Below are 27378 nucleotides of genomic sequence, written 5' to 3'. Positions count from 1 at the left end.
CATATATCTCCATCACGAACCTCCTTCAAATCCTTGCCCAAATGTCACCTTCTCAATAAGGTCTTCCCCACCTCCACTTAAATGCCACAACCTACCATCCCCACCAGTACCCTCAAACTCCCTTCTCCAGTTCGCTCTACCACCAAGTACATCCTGATGCATGTAGAACAGTTCCTAGCATCTAGTAGGTACTCCAAAAATACCGAAAGAATGCAAAAGGGATTTGACACACTTTACACGCACTGCATGTAAACATATATGTTGAGCAATTTAAAAGAAAGTGTTTGAATTGTAAAATCAGAAACCAGAGGTCTGTAGGTGAAAGAGTTACTATGAAGTCAAGTTTCTGTAATTGGACTTCCTGTCGTCCTTTAGCTGTGTGTATGTGCACACATATGCACATATGCATGTAAGGGACAGGGAAATAGAGGGAAAAGGAAGAGAAGGAGAAAGATAGTAATTTATATGTAAATTCTTTCTCGAAGTGGAGCTTTCTCTGGGACTAAATTCTGGGAGGAATTTGTCACACCCCTCAATATATAACATGTATCCGTACATAAGAGATATTGTGCAACATCAAACAATTTTTCTAAAAGCATTTACCAACGATCCAGACATGCTGTTCATGTGGTCATTTCCAATGCTGATCTTAAATGAAAGCCAATGGTACAATATTAAATTATAGCTCGCTCTCCTACAGAAAGGCCATGTACATTTGGCAAGGAAAGGGTATTTTCTACAGGACTTCAAAAGCGTCTCATCCTTAGGTGCTTCTCAATGTACCATTTTGTTTACTAGAATATACTTACTGGGGCACCTGAGTGGCTGCCTCCATTAAGCGTCAGACTCTTGATCTTGGCTCAGGACATCGTGGCTCAGGGCATGATCTCAGAGTTTCATGAGTTCAAGCCCCACATCGGGCTCTGTGTCTTTCTCTCCCTCTCTCTCTGCCCCTCCCACACTAGGGCTGTCTCTATCTCTCAAAATAAATAAATAAACATTTAAAAATGTTTTAAAATATACTTACTTTTCTCATATTTGTTGAAGAATTCTCTGAGTATTTCACTTGATATTGAAGTTGAAATGGTATCAATGTTGGGCTGGACCAAGAAATCCTTAAGTTGCCAGTGTCTGTGATTTCCATGTGTAAACCTAATGGTGGATCAGGCTTCACTTAAGGAAAAAAGAGAACATTTTGAAATCAAGCAATTTTCATGATAATCATAAAATTAAGTCAAAATGATTTTTTAGCATATCCCAATCTTTTAACTTCTTAAAAGGTAACCTTAAGTAAAGGCTAATTACAGAACCAAAAATATTAGATCTATTCCTTGTATCTTTCCATAACAATCCATGCATCTTCCTTTCCTTCTCCCTAAATGGCAAAAACTGTAAATCAGCAAATGAGATTGTTTTGATAACTGTGAATTCCTGCTGTTAAAAAGTCTGTTAACTTTATTTAAACTGGCATTCCCCAAACTTCTTTGAAGCTACTCCCTACCACACTCCCAACCACTAAAACAGTGGGTGACAAAAAAAAACAGCATTTTGCAGAGAACTACTTGGAAAATGCATACAGAGTTTGCATGCAAAACTTCACACAAATATGCATGCAAAATTCAGCAAATCTATTAACTCTGAAATACAATAATCTAGATGCACCTATGTAAATAACATACAGCATGCAATAAGCATAGCATTAGCAGGCCCTGACTTGTCACCAGAAATAGCCTAACAATGTATTTAACTTGGTAAATGATTTGAGTTCATGAGTTCATAATGAGTTCATATTGAGTTGATGTGTTTATATATGAATATGCATTTGTGTATAGATTGTGTGTGTGTGTATGTGTGTGTTTGTGTGTGTGTGTAATTTTAAACACACATAACCTTGAGGCACCTGGATGGCTCACTCAGTTAACTATGACTTCAGCTCAGGTCATGATCTCACAATTAATGAGTTCTAGTCCTGCATCAGACTCCGTGCTGACAGCTTCAGAACCTCTGTCTCCCCCTCTCTCTGCTCCTTGCATGTATGTTCTCTCTCTCAAAAACAAATAAATAGTAAAAAGAAAAATATTAAAAGCAAATAACCTTTAAATTATTTGTAGAAAGAATATACACATCTTACAATAAAGGTTTGATTAAAGAAATAATGGCTTATCCCTAGAAGGGACTCTATATAGCCATTAAAAATGATATTGGAAAAGAATATTGAAAATGTTTAATATTATTAGTATTAAACATTTATTGGGGGTGCCTGGGGGGCTCAGTCAGTTAAGTGTCTGACTCTTGACTTCAGCTCAGGTCATGATCTCACAGTTTATGAGGTCAAGCCCTGCCATCGGGCTCTACACTGACAGTGTAGAGCCTGCTTATTATTCTTTCTCCCTCTCTCTCTGCCCCTTCCGTTTGCTCTCTCTCCCTCTCAAAATAAGTAAAAATAAACTTTAAAAAAAGTTTATTAAACAACATCTATACTTGGGTTCCTGATTTGTCGAAATTAACAAAACAATATTCATAAATATGTATTAAAATTAGAAAAAATGCCAAAGTGATAGGAAATACATGATGAATTTCTCCTTTTTATACATCTCTGTGTTTCCAAGATTTTAACTAGCAGACTTACTCACGTACACAGAAATAATCATTACATTGAAACACTTACTGATTTGCATTTTATTTTCAAGAACTAAAATGGCATGTTACTATTTTTAACATACTGTATTTCTAAGAATTTGGACATCGTTTTTTCTCTTTTCTTTGAGTCAAAATTAATGAAGTTTTTACTTTATGTGACATATTACAAATTTTAGTTACTTTAAAGTAAGGACAGATAAATATTAAAGTCTAAAAACAATAGGTGAGGGGCACATGGGTGGCTCAGTTGGTTAAGCATCTGACTTCAGCTCAGGTCATGATATCACAGTTCGTGGGTTCAAGCTCCAAGTCAGACTCTGTGCTGACAGATAGCTCAGAGCCTGGAGCCTGCTTCGGATTCTGTATCTCCCTCTCTCTCTGACCGTCCCTGTTTATGCTGCATCTCTCTCTCTCTCTCTCTCTCTCACAGAAATAAACAAAACATTAAAAAAATAAAAAAATAAAAGTAAAATCAAAAGGTGAAATTCACAGTTCTCATGACCAAAAAGAAAACAAAGACATCAAACAGAAATCATAAAATTATAAACTATTGTACATTTCCTGCCTGTATACATACATGCCATGATACTAGAAATCTAAAAATAAATCTTTCCCTGGACCACCTATGTCCCCAGACTTAGATATACCGCCACCTACCTGCTTCTTTCCACAGCAATATTCCTGGAAAACATTGGCACTACTCCCTCTGCCCACTTGGTGTCCCGTCTTCCTAGCCAACCTACTCTGATCAGGTCTTCCTCCTCACCAATGCACTGAAGCCGCTGTTATCAAGGTCACCACGCTTTTCCAAATCCAGTATCAGTTGTATGATCCATTTCACTCCACCTCTCAGTGGCATTCCACATATCTGCTCACTGTTCCTACATGGCTTCCAGGCCACTATGTTCTTTTACTTTCTTTTCTCTATGACTGCCTCAGTTTTTTCCTCACTGAACTCTAAGTGGCTAATCTTATGCAATCCCATAAACATCTCTACACCAAATACTCCATATATATCTCTACCTTCAACTCTAGGATCATATGTCCGAATACCTATTCAGCATCTCTTGGGTATCTATAAGCATCTCAAACTTAATGTGTCACATACCTGATCCTCCCCAAATCTCCCCATCCCAGTACATGGTACCGCTATTCACTGGCATGCTCTGGTTCTAGCCTGAGTGTTATCCTTGGCTCTTCTCTTTCCTTCATATTCAACACGAAATCCACTAGACGTTTCAGATAGCACCATCTCCCCAATAAATCTCAACTATGACCATTTCTTTCTTCTCCACTGCTACGTTCCTACATCAACTAGATCATTCCAAGAACCTCCTTTCTGAGCCCTCTGATTCCACTCTTGCAACTATCTTTCCTCTTTTTTCCATCAACCTTCTTCTCTACATGCAGAGTAAATTTTAAACATGTACACAGACACACACACCTGCCCATATCACTTTCCTGGTTCAAGAGCTTCTGTGCAGTTAGGATAAAATCCAACTCTGTAACTCGGGCCTATGATATGACCTAAACCCAATAACTCTCTGACCACATCTCCAAATATTCCCCTACCTCATTCACTCCAAGCATAGAGGCCTTTTCTTTGGTTCCTCCAACTGCCAAGCTCATTCCATCTCAGAGGTTTCATGGGTGCTATTTTTCCTGCATGAAGCACCTTTTGCTCTGGATTTTTGCATAGTCCTTTCCTTTTCATTTAGCCCAACTGCCATCTCCTAAAATAGATCTTCTTTGACCTCCATAGCTAAAATAATAGTCCCTACAGCTAACAATCTCCATCCTTTACGTCTTTTATGGAACTTAAAATTTTGGAACATTATCATATATGCCCACGCATAAGGAAAGATTTTTTTTCTAAAAAATCATTACTGAAAAAAGATAAAATTCTTTTAAAATTTCTTATAAAATCTATCATAGCACTTTCTCTTAACTACTTTACTTTTTTAAATATGCAATTCAATTGTGGCTCCAAGTGCTTCTAAAAATCACCTGAGAGAAATCGCTTTAAAAAGAGAACATAATGGTATTTTATAAATATTATGTATATTTTCTTCCTGTGGTGTAATTTCATGATGTTATTGCTCAGATGTCATTGGATTTATGTTTTAGAGACCACAAATATATCCCCAAAAGACAAATTATTTGAAAGTCGTAATGTTAAAATATGATGTCATATGCAGATTCATATGTCATATGCAAATCTGCATATGCAGGTGGTATGCTCAGTAACTTAAAAGGAAGTGAAGGTAAGGCTATGTGAAAAACAGTGTGAGATGCCTGGAAAAGTGGCTCCTGTGTTGTCAAAACCAATGATGCAATGATGCATGTAAGAAGTTTGTATATGATGGCTTCAAGAAATATAAGTAGAAAACAGTAACACTGTTATATTACATATTATATATAATATACATACAGGCACAAAACTGAGTTAATGAATACATTAAGTGAATACTTGCCTATCTTATTCACATTTGTAATTATATGTTCAAGTGGATCAAAAGAAACTCTGGGAATCTTTGCACTAAAAATCTGGGGCACAACCTATTATTGGAGTTTTTCTTATAATCAGATTGTACAGCAAATTATTTAGTTGTTTACTTTTTTATTTTCCCTCTCTGCCTAATATTGTCTCTGGTCTATGAGGCAGGAACTTTGTCTCATTCACCATTGTTTCCCCAGCTCCTAGATCACTGGCTGACACACAGGAGTCTCTGAGAAATATTTATTGAAGAAATAAATCCAGGTAAAAAACAATCTTCTGATTATCTTTGGAAATTGTTATCTGATAAGTGAAAACAAGAATAACCAAATGATACATATCCATTGCAAAGATCCAGGATTTAAAGAAAAACTGTTTTTAAGTAAGAATTTAAATTAACAATTGCAAAGATACTTATACTGCGGTTAAAACATTCTAGAAGCTACTCTTAATACTCCATACCACATTTACCATCCTTACAGCGCTGGTCAAAGCAAGATAAGCTATTGAAAAAAATGTTTGTTGAGCAATTTTTAACCTGTTTGTGTGATTGATCTTTAGATCTATTATCTCTTTTATGCACAACTTACCAACATTTATGGGTTGAACTGATATTAGAGGTGATTGAAAAATTACTCCACCAGATGTGATTTTCAAATACATAAGAAGAGTGTGGTTGAGTTTGGCTGTGGGCACAGGCACATGGCATTCACAGCTGTCATGAACACTGCAGTTACACTGAACAGTCAGAAAACTGCCTTTCTGGGGGACCGGAGGTGACTCTTCTGACACTTGAGGCCTGTGTGAATAAAAAAGAGCTAAATGTTAGTGTAGATGTGGCATATACTGGATTTGTTTAAAATGTATGACAAAAACTTCTGCGCATCCAGCTTAAATGGCATCTGGGGGATAAAAGGACACATTATGTCAGGGAGATACAAAGATAAGAGTTAAAGCAGGTTAACCATTAGAAATAATATCAGCACAGGGACACCTGGCTGACACAGATAGAAGTAAAATGTATGACACTGGTTCCAAGATTGGGAGTGAGGGACATAATGTAAATATGCAGTTGTAATGTTCTCATACTATATGTGAAGTGGTATAGTATTCCTTGGAGGTACATCAGTTATACTGTAATGAGTTAAAAACCAGTATTACAAATCCTAAAGCAACCACTAAAACAATAAAACAAGAAGTTATAGGTATGGAACCACAATAATCAAGCCAATAGAGTATTAATATAGAGAAAAATAGATGCATGGAACAGAAAGGACACCAAGACCTATGTGGAACCAGCTTTCTACAAGAGGTGCAAAAGCAGCATTCACAGCTGTCATGAACACTGTCATGAACCCTTTCTGTGAAGAAAGGGTACTGAACAATGCCATATTTACATGCAAAACAAAACTGATTTCAATCCATACTCACACCAGGTTCAAAAATTAATTCAAAATGGGTCATCAATTCAAATATAAAATCTAAAGCTATAAAATGTCTAGAAGAGAACATAGGAACAAAAATTTGTGATGTTGGATAAGGTAACTTGTCCTTAGATGCAACACCAAAAGCACGATCCGTAAAAGAAGAAATTCTTAGGCTGGACTCTTCTCAAGATTGAAAACTCTTCTTTGAAAGAAAAGACACTATGAAACAACAAAAAGACAAGCTGCAGGCTGAGAGAATACATTTCCCAACCATCTGTCTGATAAAGGATTTATCTTCAAAAGATACAAAGAGCTCTCAAAACTCAATAATTTTAGGGGCACCTGGATAGCTCAGTTGGTTAAGCATCAGACCGTTGGTGTTGGTTCAGGTCATGATACATGGTTCGTGGGGTCAAGTCTCACACTGGGCTCCACATGGGCAGTATGGAGCCTGCTGGGGATTCTCTCTCTCCTCTTCTCCCTTTGCCCCTCCCCGCTCTCACTCTCGTCTGTCTCTCTGTCTCTGAAAATAAACTTTAAAAAAAGGGTTAAAAAAAACTTGGGAATGAGGAGAGAGTATTAATATTTAGACATGATCACTGCCTTCAGACATTGTATAGCCCTTTTGGAGGTCAAAGCTAGAAGTACTAAATTCAGTGTGGGAAAAGCAATGCTTTAGAAACTCTAACTAGCACATGCCTCAGAATTCAGATGTAAACACAACATGAAAGAAATGGACCCGACTCTTTCATACATATACCCCTAGTATTAAATGCTGTGAATTATGATAGATTTTCAAGTTTCCTGAGATAGACTTTAGTATTATTTTACTCCTCAAAGAAATCAATCAAGAAACATTTACAGGCCTTTTAAGGTGCAAAGGAGTCTATTGGGCGCTGTGTAAGGGATAATCTCATTGTGGGAAGCACACTAAATTAAACTGAGACCTAAAATCAAGTCCTTCTCTTTGCTTTATGAGCCATAATCAGGGAGTTCTCTTTTGTGAGCCGTGGTTTCCACAATCAGTAAAACCAAGAAAAATGCCTGCACCACCCACCTTTACGAGGCTGTTGTAAGTGTTCAAAAGGATTACATAAAAGGAGTTTTGAAAACTTTAAAGTGCTATATTCTAAAAGATACCATTTTGAATTGTAGTTGGAATGATTCAGCACTTTCAATTTTACCTAAAGCTTTAAACAAAGCCAACGAATGCCATTTTTAAAAAACATCACACTATGCCTCTTAGGTGTTTTTCAAATATTAAAATAAAGGCTTTTATCAAAAGGGTATGGTACAAGTTGAATAAATTGTGATATTTTATGTCAGAAATATGTTTACAGGTTTGTATGCTTTGATTGCAGAATTCCCAAATTTTATGGCAAAAATAGAACTACACAGAAAACAAGATATAGTTTTCACTAAAACTTCTTAAAGATAGAAAATTCTAGTGATATTTTCCTTTTTTAAGACAAAAAGAAAAGTTAGTTGTGCTATCTTACTTTAGATGGTCTTGCCAATGCCAAATTTTTTCCTAAAAAGAATGAATGGATATTTGTAGAATCAGGCTGATCACCAACTAGATTAAACCATCTGATTTCTCTATCACTCCAGTGCTGTGTGTTCTTTTAATCTCATTTTCAATTTCTTTGTAATTTCAATATACACAAAGAAAATATAATATATAGTATATATTCATAATAATGACTATATGTAATATATGTTTATTTTAGTAATTATTTTTTTAAAAAGTATCTCCATTTGGAAATTTCCCAAGCTATTCCAATAGATAATCCCATCATGAAACTCTAAAAATCAATCTAAAACTAATTCTCAAAATGGACTACACAGGGGTGAAAAAACTAGAGCCTACCAGCCAAATAAACCTGTTTTTTGTACAGCTGTGAGCTGAGAGTCGTTTCTTACATTTTCAAAGGATTAAAAAAAGACTAAGAGGAAGAATGTCCTGTGATACAAGGAAATAGCATAAAATTCAAATTTCAGTGTCCATAAACATTCTCAAGTTTATTCATTTTATGTATTAACTATGTCTACAAGGTTGTGAAAGAGATAGTATGGCCCACGAAGTCTAAAATATTTGCTATCTGCAGGCACCTGGGTGGCTCAGTCAGTTAAGTGTCCAACTTTGGCTCAGGTCATGACCTCATGGTCTGTGAGTTCCAGTACCACATTGGGCTCTGTGCTGACAGCTCAAAGCCTGGAGGCTGTTTCAGATTCTATGCCTCCCTCTTTCTCTGTTCCTTCCCCATTCACACTCTGTCTCTCTCTCTCTCATTTAAAAAACATTTTTTTTTTAATATTTGCTTTCTAGCCCTTAAAGGAAACATTTTTCAATCCCAGCAATTGGCCAAAAACATTTTGTACTCCTTCCTGCTGGGTACTTGATAGGCAAAGGACACAAAAATAAAGAATCCACATTAAATATATCATCAAATTTCATTATATAGCATATTTACAACTGACACAAAACACCCTGAAGATCACTATCTAACTCAATTTTTCAAACCACCTTAGAGAGAACTAATATCACCTACTTTGTAAGACACTGAGGCTCAGAGACAAAACAGACCTGAAACTCATCTGAAGCCTTATGCTTCCATGTTCACTGCTCGTTTCATTATGCTCAAGATATCTTATTATCACAAGAGAAATTTCACTGTTGTCATTTTATTTAGGGGATTCCTAAAGAATGTAGCCACAACTATAAAATCATTTTAATCTGAATTATCTGAATATTTCTATATATCAGAACTTTAAAGAATTAGAGAATTATTTTAAATTACTTTTTCCTTGAGGGAAACATTAGATATTTCTCATGTGTATGAAAGCATAAGTTTTTCAAAGTTTGTGTGAAACCTGGAATACATGAGCCTTGTTACTTAAGTCAGCATAAGAATTTCTTTTATCTTCCAAAAGAAGTTTTAAGTATTTGTGAACATCAAACAACATTCTAAATTTTGATAATTTTAATGTATAAGAATTAAATTATAATCAAATTTTAAAATAAGAAAGAGATACACTGGCTTAAAATAACCAAAACTTAATAATTTCTGAAATCCCTGAAAAATTTTTATGCAGCAAAATATCTTTTATCTTGCCAATATACACATAAATTCAGTGCTACTATTTATTTAATATGTGAGTATTTATTTCTATATGTGAGTAAACTTTACTTAAAAGTAAAAATAGTAAAAAAAATTATTTTTTCTTAAATTCTACATTTGGCTTCTTTGCAAATTTCATCACTTGGGCAATTTTTCTACTCAGAAGTTAGATATAAATATTTAGTACTGAAATTTCATTTTTGGTAGCCACAGTGGTTTACAGAGAGCACATTCTGTCTGCTGAACTTTGGTCAAATTATTTGTTCCCAGAATCATTTTTCTATGAATATAGTAAAACTCTAAGCAATGATCTACACTACGTTACTAGAGGAATAACATCAAATGGGTGCCACCCAAGTTCCTGTGACATAAACTGAGAGCAAATCACAGTAGACAAATCAATACATCGGAATTGTTTAAAACAGTATTAGTTTAATATATCATATGAATAAGTCACTTTAAATCCATATAAATTTTACCCAAATCTACAAATGTTACCCAAAATATCTACTTTGCCAATCCCCAAAATTTCAAAGACCACGTTAGTGTCCCTACTGGTCTTATCATCATAATCACCTAGAGCCTTGTTAAAACTAGATTCCTAGGCCCTCCATGAAGAATTCGGTAGGTCTGGGGGCTAAAGAATCTGTTTTCAATAAGTCATAGATTAGTGGTTCTCAAAGTTTAGTCCCAAACCAGTAGCACCAGCATCCCCTGGAACTTGACAGAAATGCAAATTACTGGCTCCACTCCTTATCTTGTGAATTAGCTCCAAGTGAGAGGTAATGGCCTAGATAAATCTATTCAAGGAAACAAATTTAAGAAACACTTTGTAAAACAGAAAGTGCTCTTCAAATGTAAGATAGTGTCAAACAAATAAAATCAACAAAGATGAAAGGGAGCAAGAAAAAAGAAAAAGAAGAAGGCAAAATAAAAAACAACAAATGAACCTTAATGTATATCAAGTTAACAATACAACCATGTGGGTGGAAGGGAAGAGATATCCTAATTAACTTTGGATCATAGTATTTTGACCTCGTAACCTTTAACCTTAGCAAAGGCAAAATGAGTGTAAACAAATGCTGTACTCTAGTTAGTATGCTTGTTTTTCACAGTGGTATAGCTTAGCAATTCCAAAGCTACATGTATTCTACAACTGAGCATATGGGTTATATATTGTGGGAAAGGGAAGCCAGGTTTCTTACTGGAAAAAAGAGAAGAAAGAAGGTGAGGGAAGGGAGAGCGAAGGGAGAGGGAAGAGAGAGGGGAGGGAAGGGAAGGGAAGGGAAGGAAAAAAGAAAAAAGGAAGGCTAGAATGGATCCAACGGGTTTAGACTAAAATGGAAGGTGTTAGGGACTCCTGGGTGGCTCTGTCAGTTAAGTGTCCAACTCTTGGTTTTGGCTCAAATCATGATCTCACAATTCATGAGTTCAAGCCCCACATCCAGCTCTATGCTGAAGGTGCAAAGCCTGCTTGGGATTCTCTCTTTCTTTCTCTCTCTCTCTGCCCCTCTCTCGCTGATACACTCCCACTCTCTAAATAAATAAATAAATACACCCCCATTCTCTAAATAAATAAGCAAACAAACTTTAAAAAAATAATAAAACGGGAGATGTTAGTATGAATACCTACTCTTAATATTTGTATATACAGAGATATAGGAATATAGATTTGTGCATATTATATATAAACCTTGTATATATTGTGTACATGCATACATGTAACTAGTTCTGTAGCTGAGAAGGCCCAGAAACAATGCCACTTAAGTAACAATGAGCACCTAGCTCCCAGATACTACTTTATAAATACCATTCTCCAATAAAAAGGAATCAAGACTCCTTGGAAAAATGGCTGACTCCAGTGTTATAGCAATAAAAGTATAAAATCAATCTGAAACATCTTGTAGAACTAAAGAGTAAGGAAGTCCTCAAAAAAAAAAAAATGGGACACATCAAAAGGACACAGGGGCCAGCATCAATAAATTCCCAATGGCCAAATATGGGGCAATTTGAGCAATAATATAAAAAATGATAGTAACTGATTAAAGTTCATAAAATAAAATGAGAATCCATAAGTGGCGCCTGGGTGGCTCAACTGGTTAAGCATCTGACTCTTGATTTTGGCTCAGGTCATGATCTTATGGCTCATGAGTTCGAGTCCCATGTTGGGCTCTGTAGTGACAGGACAGAGCTGCTTGGGATTCTCTCTCCCTCATTTTCTGCCCCCCACCCCCAACTCATGCTTCTCTCTGTCTGTCTGTCTGTCTGTCTCTCTCTCTCAAATAAATAATAAACGTTTTTAAAAATGTGGGAGTGGTTTTAGAACCAGGTAATGGACAGAGGCTAGAAAAATCTGGAGAAGTATGATAAAGAAAGCCTAAATTATCTTGAATAGACTGTGAGTGGAAATGTGGAGTTTGAGGACAGTGCCAGTGAGGGCACAAAAGGAAGTGAGGAACACACACTGGAAACTGGAGGAAAGAGAATGCCATGTAAAGGCAGAGAGCTAAGTCCCACATCCGCAGTTACATGGGAAGCACAGAGTCTACCTACTGAACTGGGTGATCTGCTGGAAGAGATTTCTAAGCAGGTGTTGAATGTGCCTCTTGGCTTCCTCTTGCCACAAAAGGAGAGACACACATTGAGTAAAGGGTGGTTAAACAAAAGAAACCAAGACTTGAGGGCTGTGAGATGCCTGGCCTCTCCAGAGGGTACAAATGTCAACATTAGGAATGGCTTCTAAGCAAAGATCAAAGAGAAGGCCAAGAACGCCTTATCTCTAAGAGATCTGTGGGCTTTGATCTAATGGGGTGAACCCCAGTGAGATTCACAGGAGGCTGTGCAAGTCTTGTGAGAGAACACAGTAGCAGACACACTGCTAGCTCAGACTGAAAGGGTGCAAAATGAAATGAAGCCATTGGACATCCAAACTTGTGCTGACAGGAAGCATGCAGAGAAAACTCCGTGGCCGCAGCCTTTCATGAAAAGACCCTCACAGGACAGAGTCAAGAAACATGGAGAATTAATTATTCCTGAGGTTGAGATTTAATTATTCCTAATTATTATAATAGAACGAATAAGTTTAAGGTGAGGAGGAGGGGGAGATGGTCAAAGAGTGGGATCCTTGAAACTGAACTTATAGACAGAGCATGCTTACCAGTAATGACAAGGCTTAGAGTAGGTCCACAAGAATGGGTGAGCTAGGTTGGGTGAAAAAACAATAGTGAAAGAAAAGCCTTTAAGAAATTGAAGATCATCCATATAAAAATGGAAATCACCAAGAATGGTGACAGGGTAACAGTAAAGAGAAAATGTAAACTAGGTATTAGCAGTCACGAAAGTCTAAAACTCCTTGGATGACCCTTATTTATTCATCCGCCTCAATTTCTCACCATTCCCCAGCTTTATAACCTAACCATACTTAAATTTTCTTGTCCGCAACGTCCAGATGTGACTGTGGGACTTTGCAAATAAATGCTCTTCATTCTACCTGGTTCATTCTCTGCCCTGTTGTAATCCAGGCAGATAACTTCTAGTACCTGTATGTTTTCACAAGTCCCTATGTTTATTACATCACAACACTTTCAAACTATTACGCTCTTTGTCTTTACTCTTAGCTCCAGGAGGGCAAGGGCTGTGTCTGAGTTGTTCAACATGGTTCCTCACACTCAGCTCAGTGGCTGGTGAATGCAGTACACAGTAAAGGAAGAAAAGGTTTTTTCTCCCAGTCAAAGGTAAAATGTCTAAAGCAGTTCTCTCCTTTGGATTCTCTAACAAACATTAATATCTGAGCTCAAACAATGGTTTCCCTTAAGGGACATATTTATAGGGCTTTAAATCCCTTATAAACATTAGGTTTTAGTTCCTTTTAAAAACCATTCTTATTTACACATGGAAGCATTTGAAAGATTTCTCTCATGAACTCTAATGTCTGCAGAAGGGGATTTTGATTAAAAACTCTTCTTACAATAACCACCTTTATGGATTTTCCCTTCCATGGAAGTCTTCATTAAATTGACTATCTCTTCCTCCTAATCTGTGGAGTCTTATTTAAATTATTTGGAGATACAGTGCCCAGAGCTGCAGACAACAGCAGGATTTAAGACAGACATAGTAAACCAATCACACAAAGGAGAAAACAGTGTGGCAAAAAAGGAAAAAAAACCCACAATATTCCTCAAATTGCATGCAATAATGACAAGTATTTCTGTACTGATATTTTTAGAAAATTGAGTTCAAAATAAAAGCAGGTCAAAAGAATCTGCTCAATTTCTCATGTGAGCAAGTTGAAAAAACTAGTTAATTTATCATAATTTTCTCATTTTTCTGGGTCTGACCCAGAAAAACCATCATCTAACAAATATACCAATGGTTACCTGGCTGACTTAAGTGAAGTGAAAATTCTCAGCTATAGCTAAGTTACAATGCGATTGTGTAATGTTTTAACATATTCACATACCTATATTTCTAAAAGTGCAGACCTCAAGACACAGCTATAGTCTATGCATAATAATAACAACAATAATAATAAATTTTGATACTGAAAATTTAAATACTTGCATATGGTCACAAGAGCTCTAAAACCAAGCATGGAGCCCTAGCTCGCTGACAATATCTGAAATTCTCTTGAATGGGCACCCAGTGAGTTTTTGATCACCATCCAAAATATTTAGGTCATCCTGTAGGAATGTGCTGCATTGCAAAGGAATTCTTTTCTGTGAGCTAAAACCTATTTTGCTCAATAAAGCAGGGAATTTTCTGTTCCAAACTTCAAATATATCTACCACAGTGCTTCCTTTCTTTCCTCAGTGCTTAAAGTTGAGGTGAACTTCCTTCATTTTAAGACCAACCTTTCACCTGTGCTCTTTTCCTAGAACTTATTTAAATATTCACACTGTTATAGAGCTTCAGTAGGCCCCCTTTTACTAGATCTTCAACTTTTCCCTCCCTGCTGGGTCATTATCTACAGACTAGAAGCAAGCTCACTCTGTCCTGTCCTTTAAATGCCCGCCCTTGGCTATGTGTTACCCATTATTCCTCCACCTTTGCCACTTTACAACCTCCACTACTTTGTGGGCCTCTAGAGGTCTGTAGCTCAGTCATTTCTGTTGTGCACATTTTTCTAGGTTTCCTGGCTGTCCAGCATTTGTCCGGAAAATCTGCCATTTTGTACAGCTGAAACACTAGCAGCTACGGCACCTTTTCACCAGATAGTCCCCTTTAGGACCCTAGACTTCATGTGAATTGTACAAAGAAGTAGAGGACAGCAGGGACATCTAGAGTCATCTAGAATTCAGCTGCACAAGATATCCCCACCTCAGGCTTCCACAACAATCTTGTGTTCCCATGGCTTCATGTGCCTACCAAAACATATAGTAGTAACCACTAAAACTGAAGCCCTATACCTATCTGCCCCCAATCACTAGCTTGTGATGCCTCAAAGGCAGAAATCATTACTATCTTTTTTTCTCGGCATCTTTAAGTTTCTTTCTTTTCAAATTATGTTTATTGTGGTAAAAATACATAACATAAAATGTATCATTTTGAGTGTATAATTCAGTGACAGTAGTACATTTATATTGTTGGGTAATTATCACTACCATCCAATTCCAGAACTTTTCTCATCTTCCCCAACTGAAACTCTGTATGTATTTAAACAAGAACTCCCTACTACCCCTACCTCTTGTCCCTCGTAACCACCATTCTATTTGACTCATGTTTATATGGTTAGTTTCTAGCATGTCACCCCTCAATGGTATGATCTCAATAACTGCAGAACTGAAGGAAATGAATCTCTTTCTCCTCAATCATCCCATAAAAGAACAAATTAGAAGAAAATGGAAAGCTACAATTCACAGAGGAATGATATGTATCATCATAGGAGTTATCAGAAAACTTGAATGATGTGTTAGCTAGAATTGTAAGTGTATGACTACTTCAAACCACCATCTTGGCTCTCTAGCTAGCACAAATAGATACTGAGCACATATATTTTTAAGCTAATAAAATGATCAAATATGAAGGAAAAAAATCTACCTGAAAAAGAAATGTATAACAAGTTTTTCCCCTCCATTCAAATATCTAAGACTGCTGAATTGAGTTCATACTTCTTTCAGAATACATTCCCATCCATAAGTGCAGTGTCTCACTACCTTACTTAACAGGAAGAGCAAAGAGGAAACCTAATGGAGATGCATATTGCGTGAAAAAATATATACAACTGCCTCCTAGAAATGTACGTAGATACAAAGGAAATGTAGGGATAGGAGAGTTTCATAATCCACTTCGATGTATGGAAGCTCTTGCATTTAAAAGAAATTATGTCATAGAAATTTCCAAATTAATTTATTTGGTACTTACAGAACATATAAAAGATGGACCTTAAGGTCGTAAGTCTTGGGAGGATTCTTAAATAGCGGCTCCATAGAACAGATGAGTAATTCCAAGTCCTCTTTCATCCAGCACTGTATGTTCCAGTTTGCACCTGAATTAAAAATAAACTACATTAAATCTGAAAAACATTCTGAACAACTCAGTGAAAGAGAAGAACTAAATTAAATTTACCGGTGTTCTGATACAACTTCCACTGCCTATTCTGAGAGAAAAAGAACCGGCTCTAACCAGTGGTATGTATCTGCCCAAGTCCCTGAGGCTTTCAGCTTCCTTTTTGGTAAAGGAAGAGACTTAAATTATTGCTTCTCAAATTCTTTTTTTTTTTTTAAATCTTGAACTACTTAAGTAGGACAAAAGGCCTCAAAAGTCACCTAGCTCAGTTCGTGCTCACTTTCCAAGAGAAAAGAAAATATTCAATATCAAGATACAAGCAAATGTGGAGCAATATTTATTTGTCTGCTTTTACCAATAAAAGCATAGTGATTCACATGTGAGATATGACTCATGTCTTAAATTCTTGTTATTGTGATATCACAGGCCCCAGATACAACTGATGCAGGCATACTTTCACTATGCACTGAAAAACTCACCTGACACTAAATTATTGGGAATTTGTGATTCAAAAAGCAAGAATATCAACAATTATACATAATGGTTCACTTAAGACAACACTAACGTATTTCCCCAAACTTGAAGGATTTCTAGCTAGCAGGATTATATAACACTGTTGAACCATTATGAAGTAAACAGCATGCTTGGCAGAATAATCCGTCGAAATCCTTAGTAACCACCACTTAACCTACCAATTTCAGTTACAAAAATTTAAACTCACTAAGAAGTGACTAGTTATGCAAGCTTTATTTATGTGTAAAACCAAAGTCTACAGCATCATAGGGGCATCTGGGTGGTTAAGGCTGTTTGGCTCAGGTCATGATCTCATGGTTTGTGGGTTAGAGCCCCTTGTTGACAGCCAGGAGCCTGCTTGGGATTCTCTCTCTCTCTCTCTCTCTCTCTCTCTCTCTCTCTCTCTCTCTCTCTCTCTCTCTCTCTCCCTTGCTCCCACACATCCTTGTTTGTGCTCTCTCTCCCTTGCTCCCACACATCCTTGTTTGTGCTCTCTCTCTCTCTCAAAAATAAACTTAAAATAAATCTATAACATCATAATCATTCCTCTTCAAAACTTCATGTTTTTTCAAAACCTGAAAAACTAACATGTTTCATCATTTCAAAGCTTGTCACAAAGACTCTGCCTTAATAAGTTCATTCTTGGTATACCCATTAATTGCTGGAATGGCTAGTAAAGTTCCCTTACAAATTAAAAAAAAAATTCTTCAATTAAAATTGAGTACATGTTGTGGGGCACCTGGGTGGCTTAGTCAATTAAGTGTCTGACTTTGGCTCAGGTCATGATTTTGCAGTTCTGTATGTCCGAGCCCCACGTCAGGCTCTGTGCTGATAGCTCAGAGCCTGGAGCCTGCTTCAGATTCTGTCTGTCTCTCTCTTTCTCTCTCTGCCCTTCCCCCACTCACATTCTCTCTCTCTCCCAAAAATAAACATCAAAAAAATTAATATAAATAAAAAAATAGGTGAATTAATTAATGGCTATGGACTCTATTGGAGACACGGGGATTATTACTAAACTGATATCAACACACCAGAGTGTTTCTTCCATCTAATCAGTAATGCTTAACCAGGAGCAATTTGACCCTCAGGAGCATATGGCAATGTTTGGAGACATGTTTTGATCGTCACAACTGGGGAAGGAACTACTGGTATCTACTAGGTAGAAGCCAGGGATGTTGTTAAACATCCTACAATGCAAAGAACAGCCCCTACCCAAGAATTGTCTGGCCCCAAATGTCAATAATGTTGAGGTTGAAAACAAATTTTTCTAGAGACTTTTTTGTAACGTTTTTTAAAACTTATTTCTGAGAGAGAGAGAGACAGCGTGAGTAGGGGAGGGTCAGAGAGAGAGGAAGACACAGAATCTGAAACAGGATCCAGGCTCTGAGCTAGCTGTCAGCAGAGAGCCCGACGCAGGGCTCAAACCCACAAACCATGAGATCATGACCTGAGCCAAAGTCGGACACTTAACCGACTGAGCCACCCAGGCGCCCCAAGGTTGAGAAATTCTAACAAACCCTTCATAGAAATGCTTTATTTATATTTGCCTTTATTTTCATACTGTAGGTCTCTTTGTATTTCTTGAGTCAGCTGATTCTGCTCTGTTAGCTTTTCCAGAAGGCTTGGAAATAATTTTGTTGTTTAGATTTCCAGATGCAGAATTATTAATTATGCTAGCTACATTCAGTATGCATTATACTTGAACAAAACCTTCTTGATTTAAAATATATATTGGCTCCAGAGAGATTCCTTGCTTAAACACACATTATTCATAAATGCTTTCAAATTTAACTACTTCTGAGGTGTCTGGCTAGCTCAGTCTGTAGTACATGCAATGCTTGATCTCAGGACTGTAAGTTCAAGCCCTAGTTGGGTATAGAGATTACTTTAAAAACTTTTTTAATGTTAAAAAAAATAAAACTTATTTCAACAGTTGAATATTTTGAATATTGTATATATTTAACAAAATAAGGTGTGATTTTTCTATTTTAAAGCAAATTTAGGTAGCTTGGTCAATTTAGTGTCCAACTCTTGGTTTTGGCTCAGGTCATAATCCTAGGGTCATGGGATTGCACCCTCATCAGACTATGGGCTGAGTATGGAGTCTGCTTAAGATTCTTTCTTCCTCTCTCACCCCTTTCCTCCACATGTGCTCTCTCTAAAATAAAAAATAATATTAAAATAAGGCAAATTTAGAAGATTACAAAAATGGATTTATAGGATATAAGTAAAAGAGTTCCCTTATTACATTTTTCTTTTATTCTTATGAGATATCAAATAATTCGGGACTCATTAGCTTGGTCACATAACGAATTATAATTTTATTACTAATATAAAACGATGATATATGTTAAGAATCCCATACATAACACATTTATTTCATACAGGTTTCAGAGAATGAAAACATTTTGTTTAAAATTTTTTTAATGTTTTATTTATTTCTGAAAGAGAGAGAGAAGTGTGAGCAGGGGAGGGTCAGAGAAAGAGGGATACACAGAATCTGAAACAGGCTCCAGGCTCTGAGCTGTCAGCACAGACCCCGACACGGGGCCCAAACCCACGAGCTGCAAGATCATGACCTGACCCGAAGTTGGACACTTAACCGACTGAGCCACCCAAGTGCCCCAAAAACACTTTGTTTAAAACAGTTAAATAATAGCTAATACTTGGAACATTAAAATACTTACCTATTTGTTGAAAAACTAAAGAATTCACTGTTGAAACAAATGCCTTCCCTTCCACGCCATCTCCATGTACAGAGCAGTTTTTATCTTCCTCACTCCAAAAGCAACAGTGAAAAGTTGTTTTGGAAGATAAATTAGAAAAATAGGTACTACTTGAATTAAATTTAGCTTCAACAACTGCCTCATAATGTTCATTCACATTTGAAGTGTTCTTGGAGATTCCAGCAGGCAAGAGAAAGTCATAGGTTGTATTTGGTGGCATGCACAACAATTTAAATCTCCAGGGAGTAACTGGATGTGCCAAGTTAAATGCAGTTATCAAATAAATAAATTCTGTCAGGGTATTAAAAAAGACACATAGAAAAATAATTAATCACTTTGACTAAGACATAAGTAGGAAGTATCTAAGATTAAACCATGTAGTGCTCAATAGTAAGTAACTTTCTAAGTGCTCAATCTATGCCTACTCACAGCTCTGTGCTTCCATTAGACAATGTGTTATACTCAAAAGGAGACATTAGTTTATAGAGATAATTCACTCTTTAACACCTCCTTTTGGAAATTCATGCTTCATTTTCCTCATGAATCTAGCATTCTATATTTATTTTAATGCAAAAAATTTTTGCTCAATATTTAAATTACTTTTTCTAAAAAAATATGCTAATGAACTTCCAGTATAAGTGAGAATATCTGGATGTGCAACTTTGTAAACAAATATTAAAGTTCTGTTTTAATATTTTTTAATGCATATTCATCATTTTTGAGAGAGAGACAGGGAGCATGAATGGGACAGGGACAGAGAGAGACACACAGAATCCAAAGCAGGCTCCAGGCTCTGAGCTGTCAGCATAGAGCCCAGCATGAGGCTTGAACTCACGAATCACAAGATCATGACCTGAGCTGAAGCTGGACGTTTCACCAACTGAGCCACCCAGGCATCCCTGTTTTAATATTTCTTAAAAAGAATAATACCAAAATGTTAGCCCTATAAGTGCTTTTAAAAAGAGTTTGTTTTCAACATCAGGACAGCTGGATGATATCTAGAACTACCCATAATCCTCAAATACATGACATCATCTAAGGCATGTCCTTAATGCACTCTCCAATAATCAATGTACAATGACAGGAAAATTCCATTGCTGACTGAAGACAATTCTCTCCTTTTTAGACATATAAAAATTAAGAATTATATAATCCCATACCCAAAAAATTCTCAAAAGTGGTACTTATTTTTTAGGAATTGTCTGAAAATAAAATAATAATTAATTCTCAATAATTCTTTCTTTTACAAGCTACTCAAATAATCCAATAGCTGTGTTGCTTCATATACAAACTAATGCAGAGAATGTGAGAATTCTGAGAATTTTGCATCAATTTGCATGGAATGAGAATTTTGAAGAATTTGGGTAAATGTAAAAATGTAAGAAAATAACAATTTTTTAAAAAATCAATTCACAAAAATGTTTCAAATTATAAAAGTAAAATATGTAGAACTATTTAAATGATATATAGGTAACAACTGTTAAAGTTTGGTTTCTAAAGTTTTCCATAAAAATAAATTAACATAAAAATGTATCAGATGCAGGGGCACCTGGGTGGCTAAGTCAGTTAAGTGTCCAACTCAATTTCAGCTCAGGTCACAATCTCATGAGATCCAGACCCACTGCTTAGAAGACTCTTTCTCTCATTCTCTCTCTTTCTCTCTCTCTTCCTCTACCCCTCCTCCACACTCAAGCACTCATTCTCTCTCTCAAAATAAATTTAAAAAGGTATCAGATGAAAAAAAAATAAAATAAGAATGTACCAGATACACAAATTAAGCCAAATGTGACTAACATGACTAATGTTATTTTGCCCACACTGATAATAATTAGGTATCATACATTATCAAAAGTGACCCCTCATTACAACTATGTTCCTTTGGACTTCAATCTTTCTAATATGTGTTTCTGAAATTAGAACATGTCAATAAAAAATAGGTTATTTCTTTTGTTTTACAAAACCATGAATATTTGTTGGTATAAATTAAAAGCATTCTTTTCTAGCTGCATATTGAAGATTCAGTTGGCTGAACTGAAATTAGTCTAAAATCTTCAAAGAAGTCTTTGAAATTTAAAATGTAATAATGAATGAATAATCATAGACATAATGACTACTGATTCAGTTTAATTAAAGGATGATTCTATTTTGCATGCTTGTTTTGCAAATAATATTTCTTTCCCTCCAGAGTCCAGAATTTGCAACTGAAGGCACGTGCTATCATGGTAACAACATCCCAAGAACTCTTCTGATTCGCAAAATTTCATCACCTTTTGGAAAGCCAATGTAAAACAAGTTGAGTGGAGCCTAATAAAAATTAGAGAATATAAGAGAGAATTAGTATATTGCTACTTTTTGATAGTCCCTTGTGGCATAGTTGTTTTGTTTTATTTTGGGTTTTTTTTTTTTTTTTAATCTGTCAACAGTGAAGTTATCCTGGGTATTTTCTGCAAATATATAAATGGCAACAATGAGAAAGAACAGTATGTATAACAAGGAAGACTAGTAGAAAAGCTCATAAGAGCACCTTCAGATAGGATTAGCCAAGAAGATGCTCAGAACTCACTGACACACAACTGGACAGCTGGAGGATCTACTAATATGGTTGCCAGATAAAATGAGTTTAGTTAAAAATAGCCTGACCTTAATTTTAAAAACTTGGAATACAACCTAAATTAGGTGATTTGAGGGTTTTTTAAAAAATCAGATTATCTCTAGAGTGCGGTAAGAAACAAGTGAGAATAAATAGTATGCTCAAAATTCATTGGGAATATAGGTGACTAATTTCAAACAGAAGCATGCTATTAGTTAAAATCAAGACATTAAAGAAATCATCTGTAAACTTTATCTTGAGGATACTCCTGCAGTGGATAGGAGGTAGACTAGTACACATTTAATCTCTAAAAGCATTCTTCTGATGGTATTCAAGATGCAAATTTTAAAGGTATACACCATCCCTTGATAATATCCCTTTATAATATTATACTTCTCATTGCCTACTGGATTTCTAATGTGAAATAGCATTTAAAATGGCATGTTCTTTCTACTTGAGAATGAATCCATTGTTTTGTGTCATAGCCATATATTTTAAATATTATCACCAAGTTAAACTGCTCCTTGATAGAGAATTAAAGTTTTGACTATCATCTGATTTATATACATTTATAATTTAATAATGCTACATTTACTAAATTAAAATTAAAACATTTATGTATCACTGTATCTTGTTCCTACACATGCATTACTGTGCATACATAAAATTTTCTGTACCATAAAAAAACAAAGTTAAAAAGCAAACAATGGGCAGGAAGAAAAAAATTGTAGAACATTAATAGTCACAGGCCTGTGATGACTAAGGTTACGTGTCAACTTGTCTAGGTCCATGGGGTGTTCAGTCATTTGGTCAAACATTATTCTGGGTGTGTCTGTGAGGATGTTCTGGATGAACTTAACATTTGAATCAGTAAAATGAGTAAAGCAGATTGCCCTCCTTAAGGCGGAGGGGCCTCATGATCAATTGGAGACCTGAATAGAACAAAAAGGCTGAGTTAGCGAGAACTCCTACTGCCTGATTGATGTCAGTCTTTTCCTTCCTTTGGACCAAACTGAAACATCAGCTCTTCTTGCATCTTAAGCCTTCCAGGGTCCAGACTGGAACTTATACAATCAGCTCTCCTGAGTTTCCAGCCTGCCAACTATAGGTCATAGGACTTCTCAACCTCCACAGTCTTGGGAGCCAAGTCCTATAATAAATCTCTTTCTATATATAAATCCTACCAGTTCTGTTTCTCTGGAGAACCCTAGTACAGTACTAAATATCTATGGTGGTATTGCAAATGCATTGTGGTGCATATTTCACAGTATTCATCAAATTTTAAAATGTGCATACTATATAACAGAGAAATTCCTCTTTAGTAATTATTCAGCAGGAATATTCTCCCAAATATACAAAGATATAGATATATGGATTTCGATGTATTATGTGCTACAATAAAAGAAATGTCAATCAATGGGAAATTGGTGAAATAAATTAATAATTTAAAGTATATTCATACAATTCATTGTGGTACAACCATTAAATGAATAAGCATATCAGTAAATACTCAGTAAAAAAAATGTTGTCATGATAAATTGAAAAACTATTAAGTATAAAAAAACAAAGAACAAAATATATATAGACCAATTCTATTTTTGCAACCATAGATATGAATTGTGTGTTTGTATGTGTTATAGTTCTGGAAAGCTACACATCAGGTTATTCACAGAAGGTTGGGAAGTGTTTTTATTTTCACACTTATGCTTTTGTTTGGTTTGTATTTTTAATCATAAGCATGAGATTCTGAACTATGGACAGGAAATTCTGCTAGCCAATAAAAGAAACAGCATCTCTATGAGCAAAATCTCTTATATATAGACATTTAAAAAGCAAATAACTTACTCCAATGTAACAGAGCCACACAGAATTTTTGGCAAATCATCTTACTTCAGGGAAGTAGACCTGAAAAACAGTACATCTCAAACAAATACATACACACACACACGCACAAAAACACCTGACTTCTATATAAGCTATCTGGGAAATATAAAAGGAAAAGAAATATGAACAAGTCTTTAAATTCAACCCTCTATAGTACTCTACACCAATATCAGAGAAGTGTCTCACATTAAAGTATAGCTACACATTAAAGATCTACTCCTGTGTACATGCTATCTTACACAGTTAAAATATAAGCTACGTATTCTACGGCATAATAAAAAAATTTTCAATGTTTATGCGGTGACATGTCTTTATGTCTTTATGCCATGACAAACCAGGACAGACATCATTAGACTGAATTTTTAACTGAACAGAAGTGTTCATAATGTTAATTAAATATGTACAATCTAACATTAATAGCACAGTCTTCTTTTTATGCTCAGTTCTAAATTTCTCTTATTTTCTAAAGCCTTTATCTTTACTGTGATATTACAAAGCCAAACAGTTATAGCACAGGTAATCACTGTACATTTATTTCCAATAAAGAGGAGGACATTTTCCAGTATGCTTTTGGGAACTCCAACTATTTATTTGCAGATGAAGCAATACTCACATTGGAGAGTTATCAGAGTAATTCAACGAAAGGTTGACAGCATAATACATCCAAATGACAGGGTGACTTCAAGAAATAAGCTTTCTCATGAAGTCTCCTCAATTTGAAATAATCATGAATGAGATTATTCATTCTAGTACGTCATGAGTCAGAACGACAGCATAATTTTAATATACTGGGCTTCAATTTGTAGTGAAATCATTAAAGCCTTTTGTTGCTCCAGGGTTTTTGGTTATCTCAAACTGGAGATTCAGTTCACTAAATGAAAGTTAACCTGAGGTAAAAAGCTCTGAATTAGGTGTCAGGAGTCTTGCATGCCAATCTGGACTCTTTGACTAACCAGCTGTAGGACTTGGGGCTTCAACACTCTAGACCTCACATTCCTCACCTACAAATCCCCCTGCTGGATGAGCTCAACAATCCCTTTCAGACATGTCCATGATTTTATTGTAAAATAGAAGTTACAGCTTTACACAAAGAATATTTTCAAATATTAAGAAATATATCTCATAGGTTATTACTGACAATTGGTACCATGTGATGAGTAAACAGAAAAACGTGCTTGTTTAGTTCACAATTTAATAACTCTCAGGAGGAAAATGGATGAGTATAAAAAATGTTGTAGTCTGGTCAATTTATTTTTCAGGCTCTTGCTTTTTCATCAGAAGTTTGGTTCTTATATACTAACATCACAGTGTATCTTCACGATTTCTAAAAATAGGTTGTGTTTGGAATCTTCATTATCTAATCACATGAATTTTTTTTGCTACCTGTTTCTGGTATAACATTTTCTCATAAAATAAACCCAAGAGCAAGTTTTATAATCAGGATGTGTCATAGATACAACATATCATTAAACTAAGTGTTTTGAACGAACCAACTGGCGACAATTCAGTCCAACAATTGATTTGACTCACTTTTAACGCAACTGACCTGCTGAGTCAAGTGAACAAACAGACCAGGGTTTTTTGCCTATAGAAGACAAGCATTCTTTTATTTTAATGTTCCATGCAAAACACAAACTATTCTTATGGTTTGAATTCTTGTAGTCAGGTTTCACTCTTATATAACAGAGAAATAATCACAAATATTTGAAAAGGGCATAGATGAAACCTTGAGGAGAGCATGTGAAAGGTGGTACCTTACATGGACCCAAATGAGACAAATATTTAAATGACCTGACATTGTACCAGAGAGGAATCTATAAGGAGATTTACAAAAACACAAATAATATTAAAAAAGGAACAGGAATTTTTAAACTGTGAGAAAAAAATTAAGTAAAGGGAAAACTAATGGCAACGTGGCCGAAAGAAGTATAATACACAAAATGCCATTAATTTGATTTTAGTTTTTAAAGATGAGCCAGTGGGGCACATGGGTGGCTCAGCTGGTTAAGCATCTGACTTCAGCTCAGGTCATGATCTCACTGCTCATGGCTTCGAGCCCCATGTTGGACTCTGCTGACAGCTCAGAGTCTGGAGCCTGCCTCTCTCTCTACCCCTCCCCTGCTCATGCTCTGTCTCTCAAAAATAAATAAGATGTTAAAAAATTTTAAAGATAAGCTATTAATTTCCCTTATGCTTTCTTAGAGTCAAACTGTTCAATTATAAATTCAGAGTACTCAAAATAAAATGAAACCAACAGCTTAGGGGAAATGTTCAAATATTCCCGACACTAAGAATGGAAAGAAATTTTGCCTGTGTAACTTCAAAACAGGTAACATCCTTGTGAACATCCTCATAGTACCAGAGTTTCACATGGACCTCAAAAGTCATAATTTCTCAGCCCCTCCATTGCCAATACTCTATTCTAAACCACTACTATCTCTTCCCTGGACAGTCAGAAGAGCCTCCTAGCTGATCTTGCTGCTGCTGCCCTCACTCTCCAGTTCAATCTATTCTCAGTGCTGCAGCCAGAGTGGTCTTGTTAACAGATAGGTCAGATCATGCCTGTCTTACTCAAAACACTGTCGTGCTCTCTTTTTCACTCTGAGTCAAAGTCCAAGTCCTGCACTACAAGGTCCTGGATCTCTAATGCCCCTCTGACCTCAGCAACCACTGCTCTTCTCTTTGGTCAAATCATCTTTTTAGAGGAGCCTTTCCTGACTAGCCCACCTAAAATTTCAACCCAGCATGTCATATCTGCTGAATTTTCTTCTCCTTATTACTTCACACTATCTAATGTAAATATGACTTGTTTTTTCTTGTTTATTGTCTAACTCACTAAAATATAAACTCCACTAGACCAAGGGTTTGTTGTTGTTGTTGTTGTTGTTGTTGTTTACTATTTCCTTTCATGATTATATCCTTCTCTCATAGAAGCCTGTCTCTCACATAGTAGGTGCTCTCTATACACTCACTGAATGAATGAATGCATGATACGAATCTTTCTTGAGATTTTCTTCAAAATAGGCTGGCAGCATCATACCAAAAAAATAACAGCAATCTTCAAAAAAGATGTTCTGTGGAGAGCAAAGATGTGATGCACACACATCCACACAGGAATATTATGCAGCCACAAAAAGAATGAGATCTTGCCATTTGTTACAACATAGATACTTAGTGGAACAAGTTAGACTGAGAGAGACAAATGCCACATGACTCCTATGTAGAATCTAAACAAAAACAAAAACAAAAAAACCCCCACACACACAAGTGAATAAACAAACAAAAAGCAGAATCAGACATATAAATACAGAGGACAAACTGATGGTTGCTGGAGGGGAGCTGGGGGGGAGGGGCAGAATGGGTGAAGAAGAGAGATATAGGCTTCCACTTATGGAATGAATAATTCACAGGAATAAAAGTCTTAGCATAAGGAATATAGTCAATGATATTGTAATAGTGTTATATGGTGACAGGT

General features: G+C 35.9%; 1 protein-coding gene across 2 annotated transcripts in view; it reads right to left on the bottom strand.

The window, feature by feature from the left end:
- Nucleotides 1-27378, bottom strand: part of LEPR (leptin receptor) — a 74601-nt gene that overhangs the window by 37798 nt on the left and 9425 nt on the right. For both annotated transcript variants that reach the window (XM_039233470.1, XM_039233471.1), the window contains 5 exons: nt 23865-23924; nt 19391-19720; nt 16047-16170; nt 5728-5936; nt 1028-1173 (listed from right to left, as the gene is read on the bottom strand). In XM_039233470.1, coding sequence (XP_039089401.1) covers nt 1028-1173; nt 5728-5936; nt 16047-16170; nt 19391-19720; nt 23865-23904 — 849 coding nt within the window. In that variant the 5' untranslated portion in view covers nt 23905-23924. The remainder of the gene's footprint in view (nt 1-1027; nt 1174-5727; nt 5937-16046; nt 16171-19390; nt 19721-23864; nt 23925-27378) is intronic.

The sequence above is a fragment of the Hyaena hyaena genome, unplaced genomic scaffold (genome assembly GCF_003009895.1).
Source record: "Hyaena hyaena isolate Hyena2069 unplaced genomic scaffold, ASM300989v1 scaffold_75, whole genome shotgun sequence".
NCBI lineage: Eukaryota > Metazoa > Chordata > Mammalia > Carnivora > Hyaenidae > Hyaena > Hyaena hyaena.
This window is presented reverse-complemented; position numbering and strand designations above follow the sequence as displayed.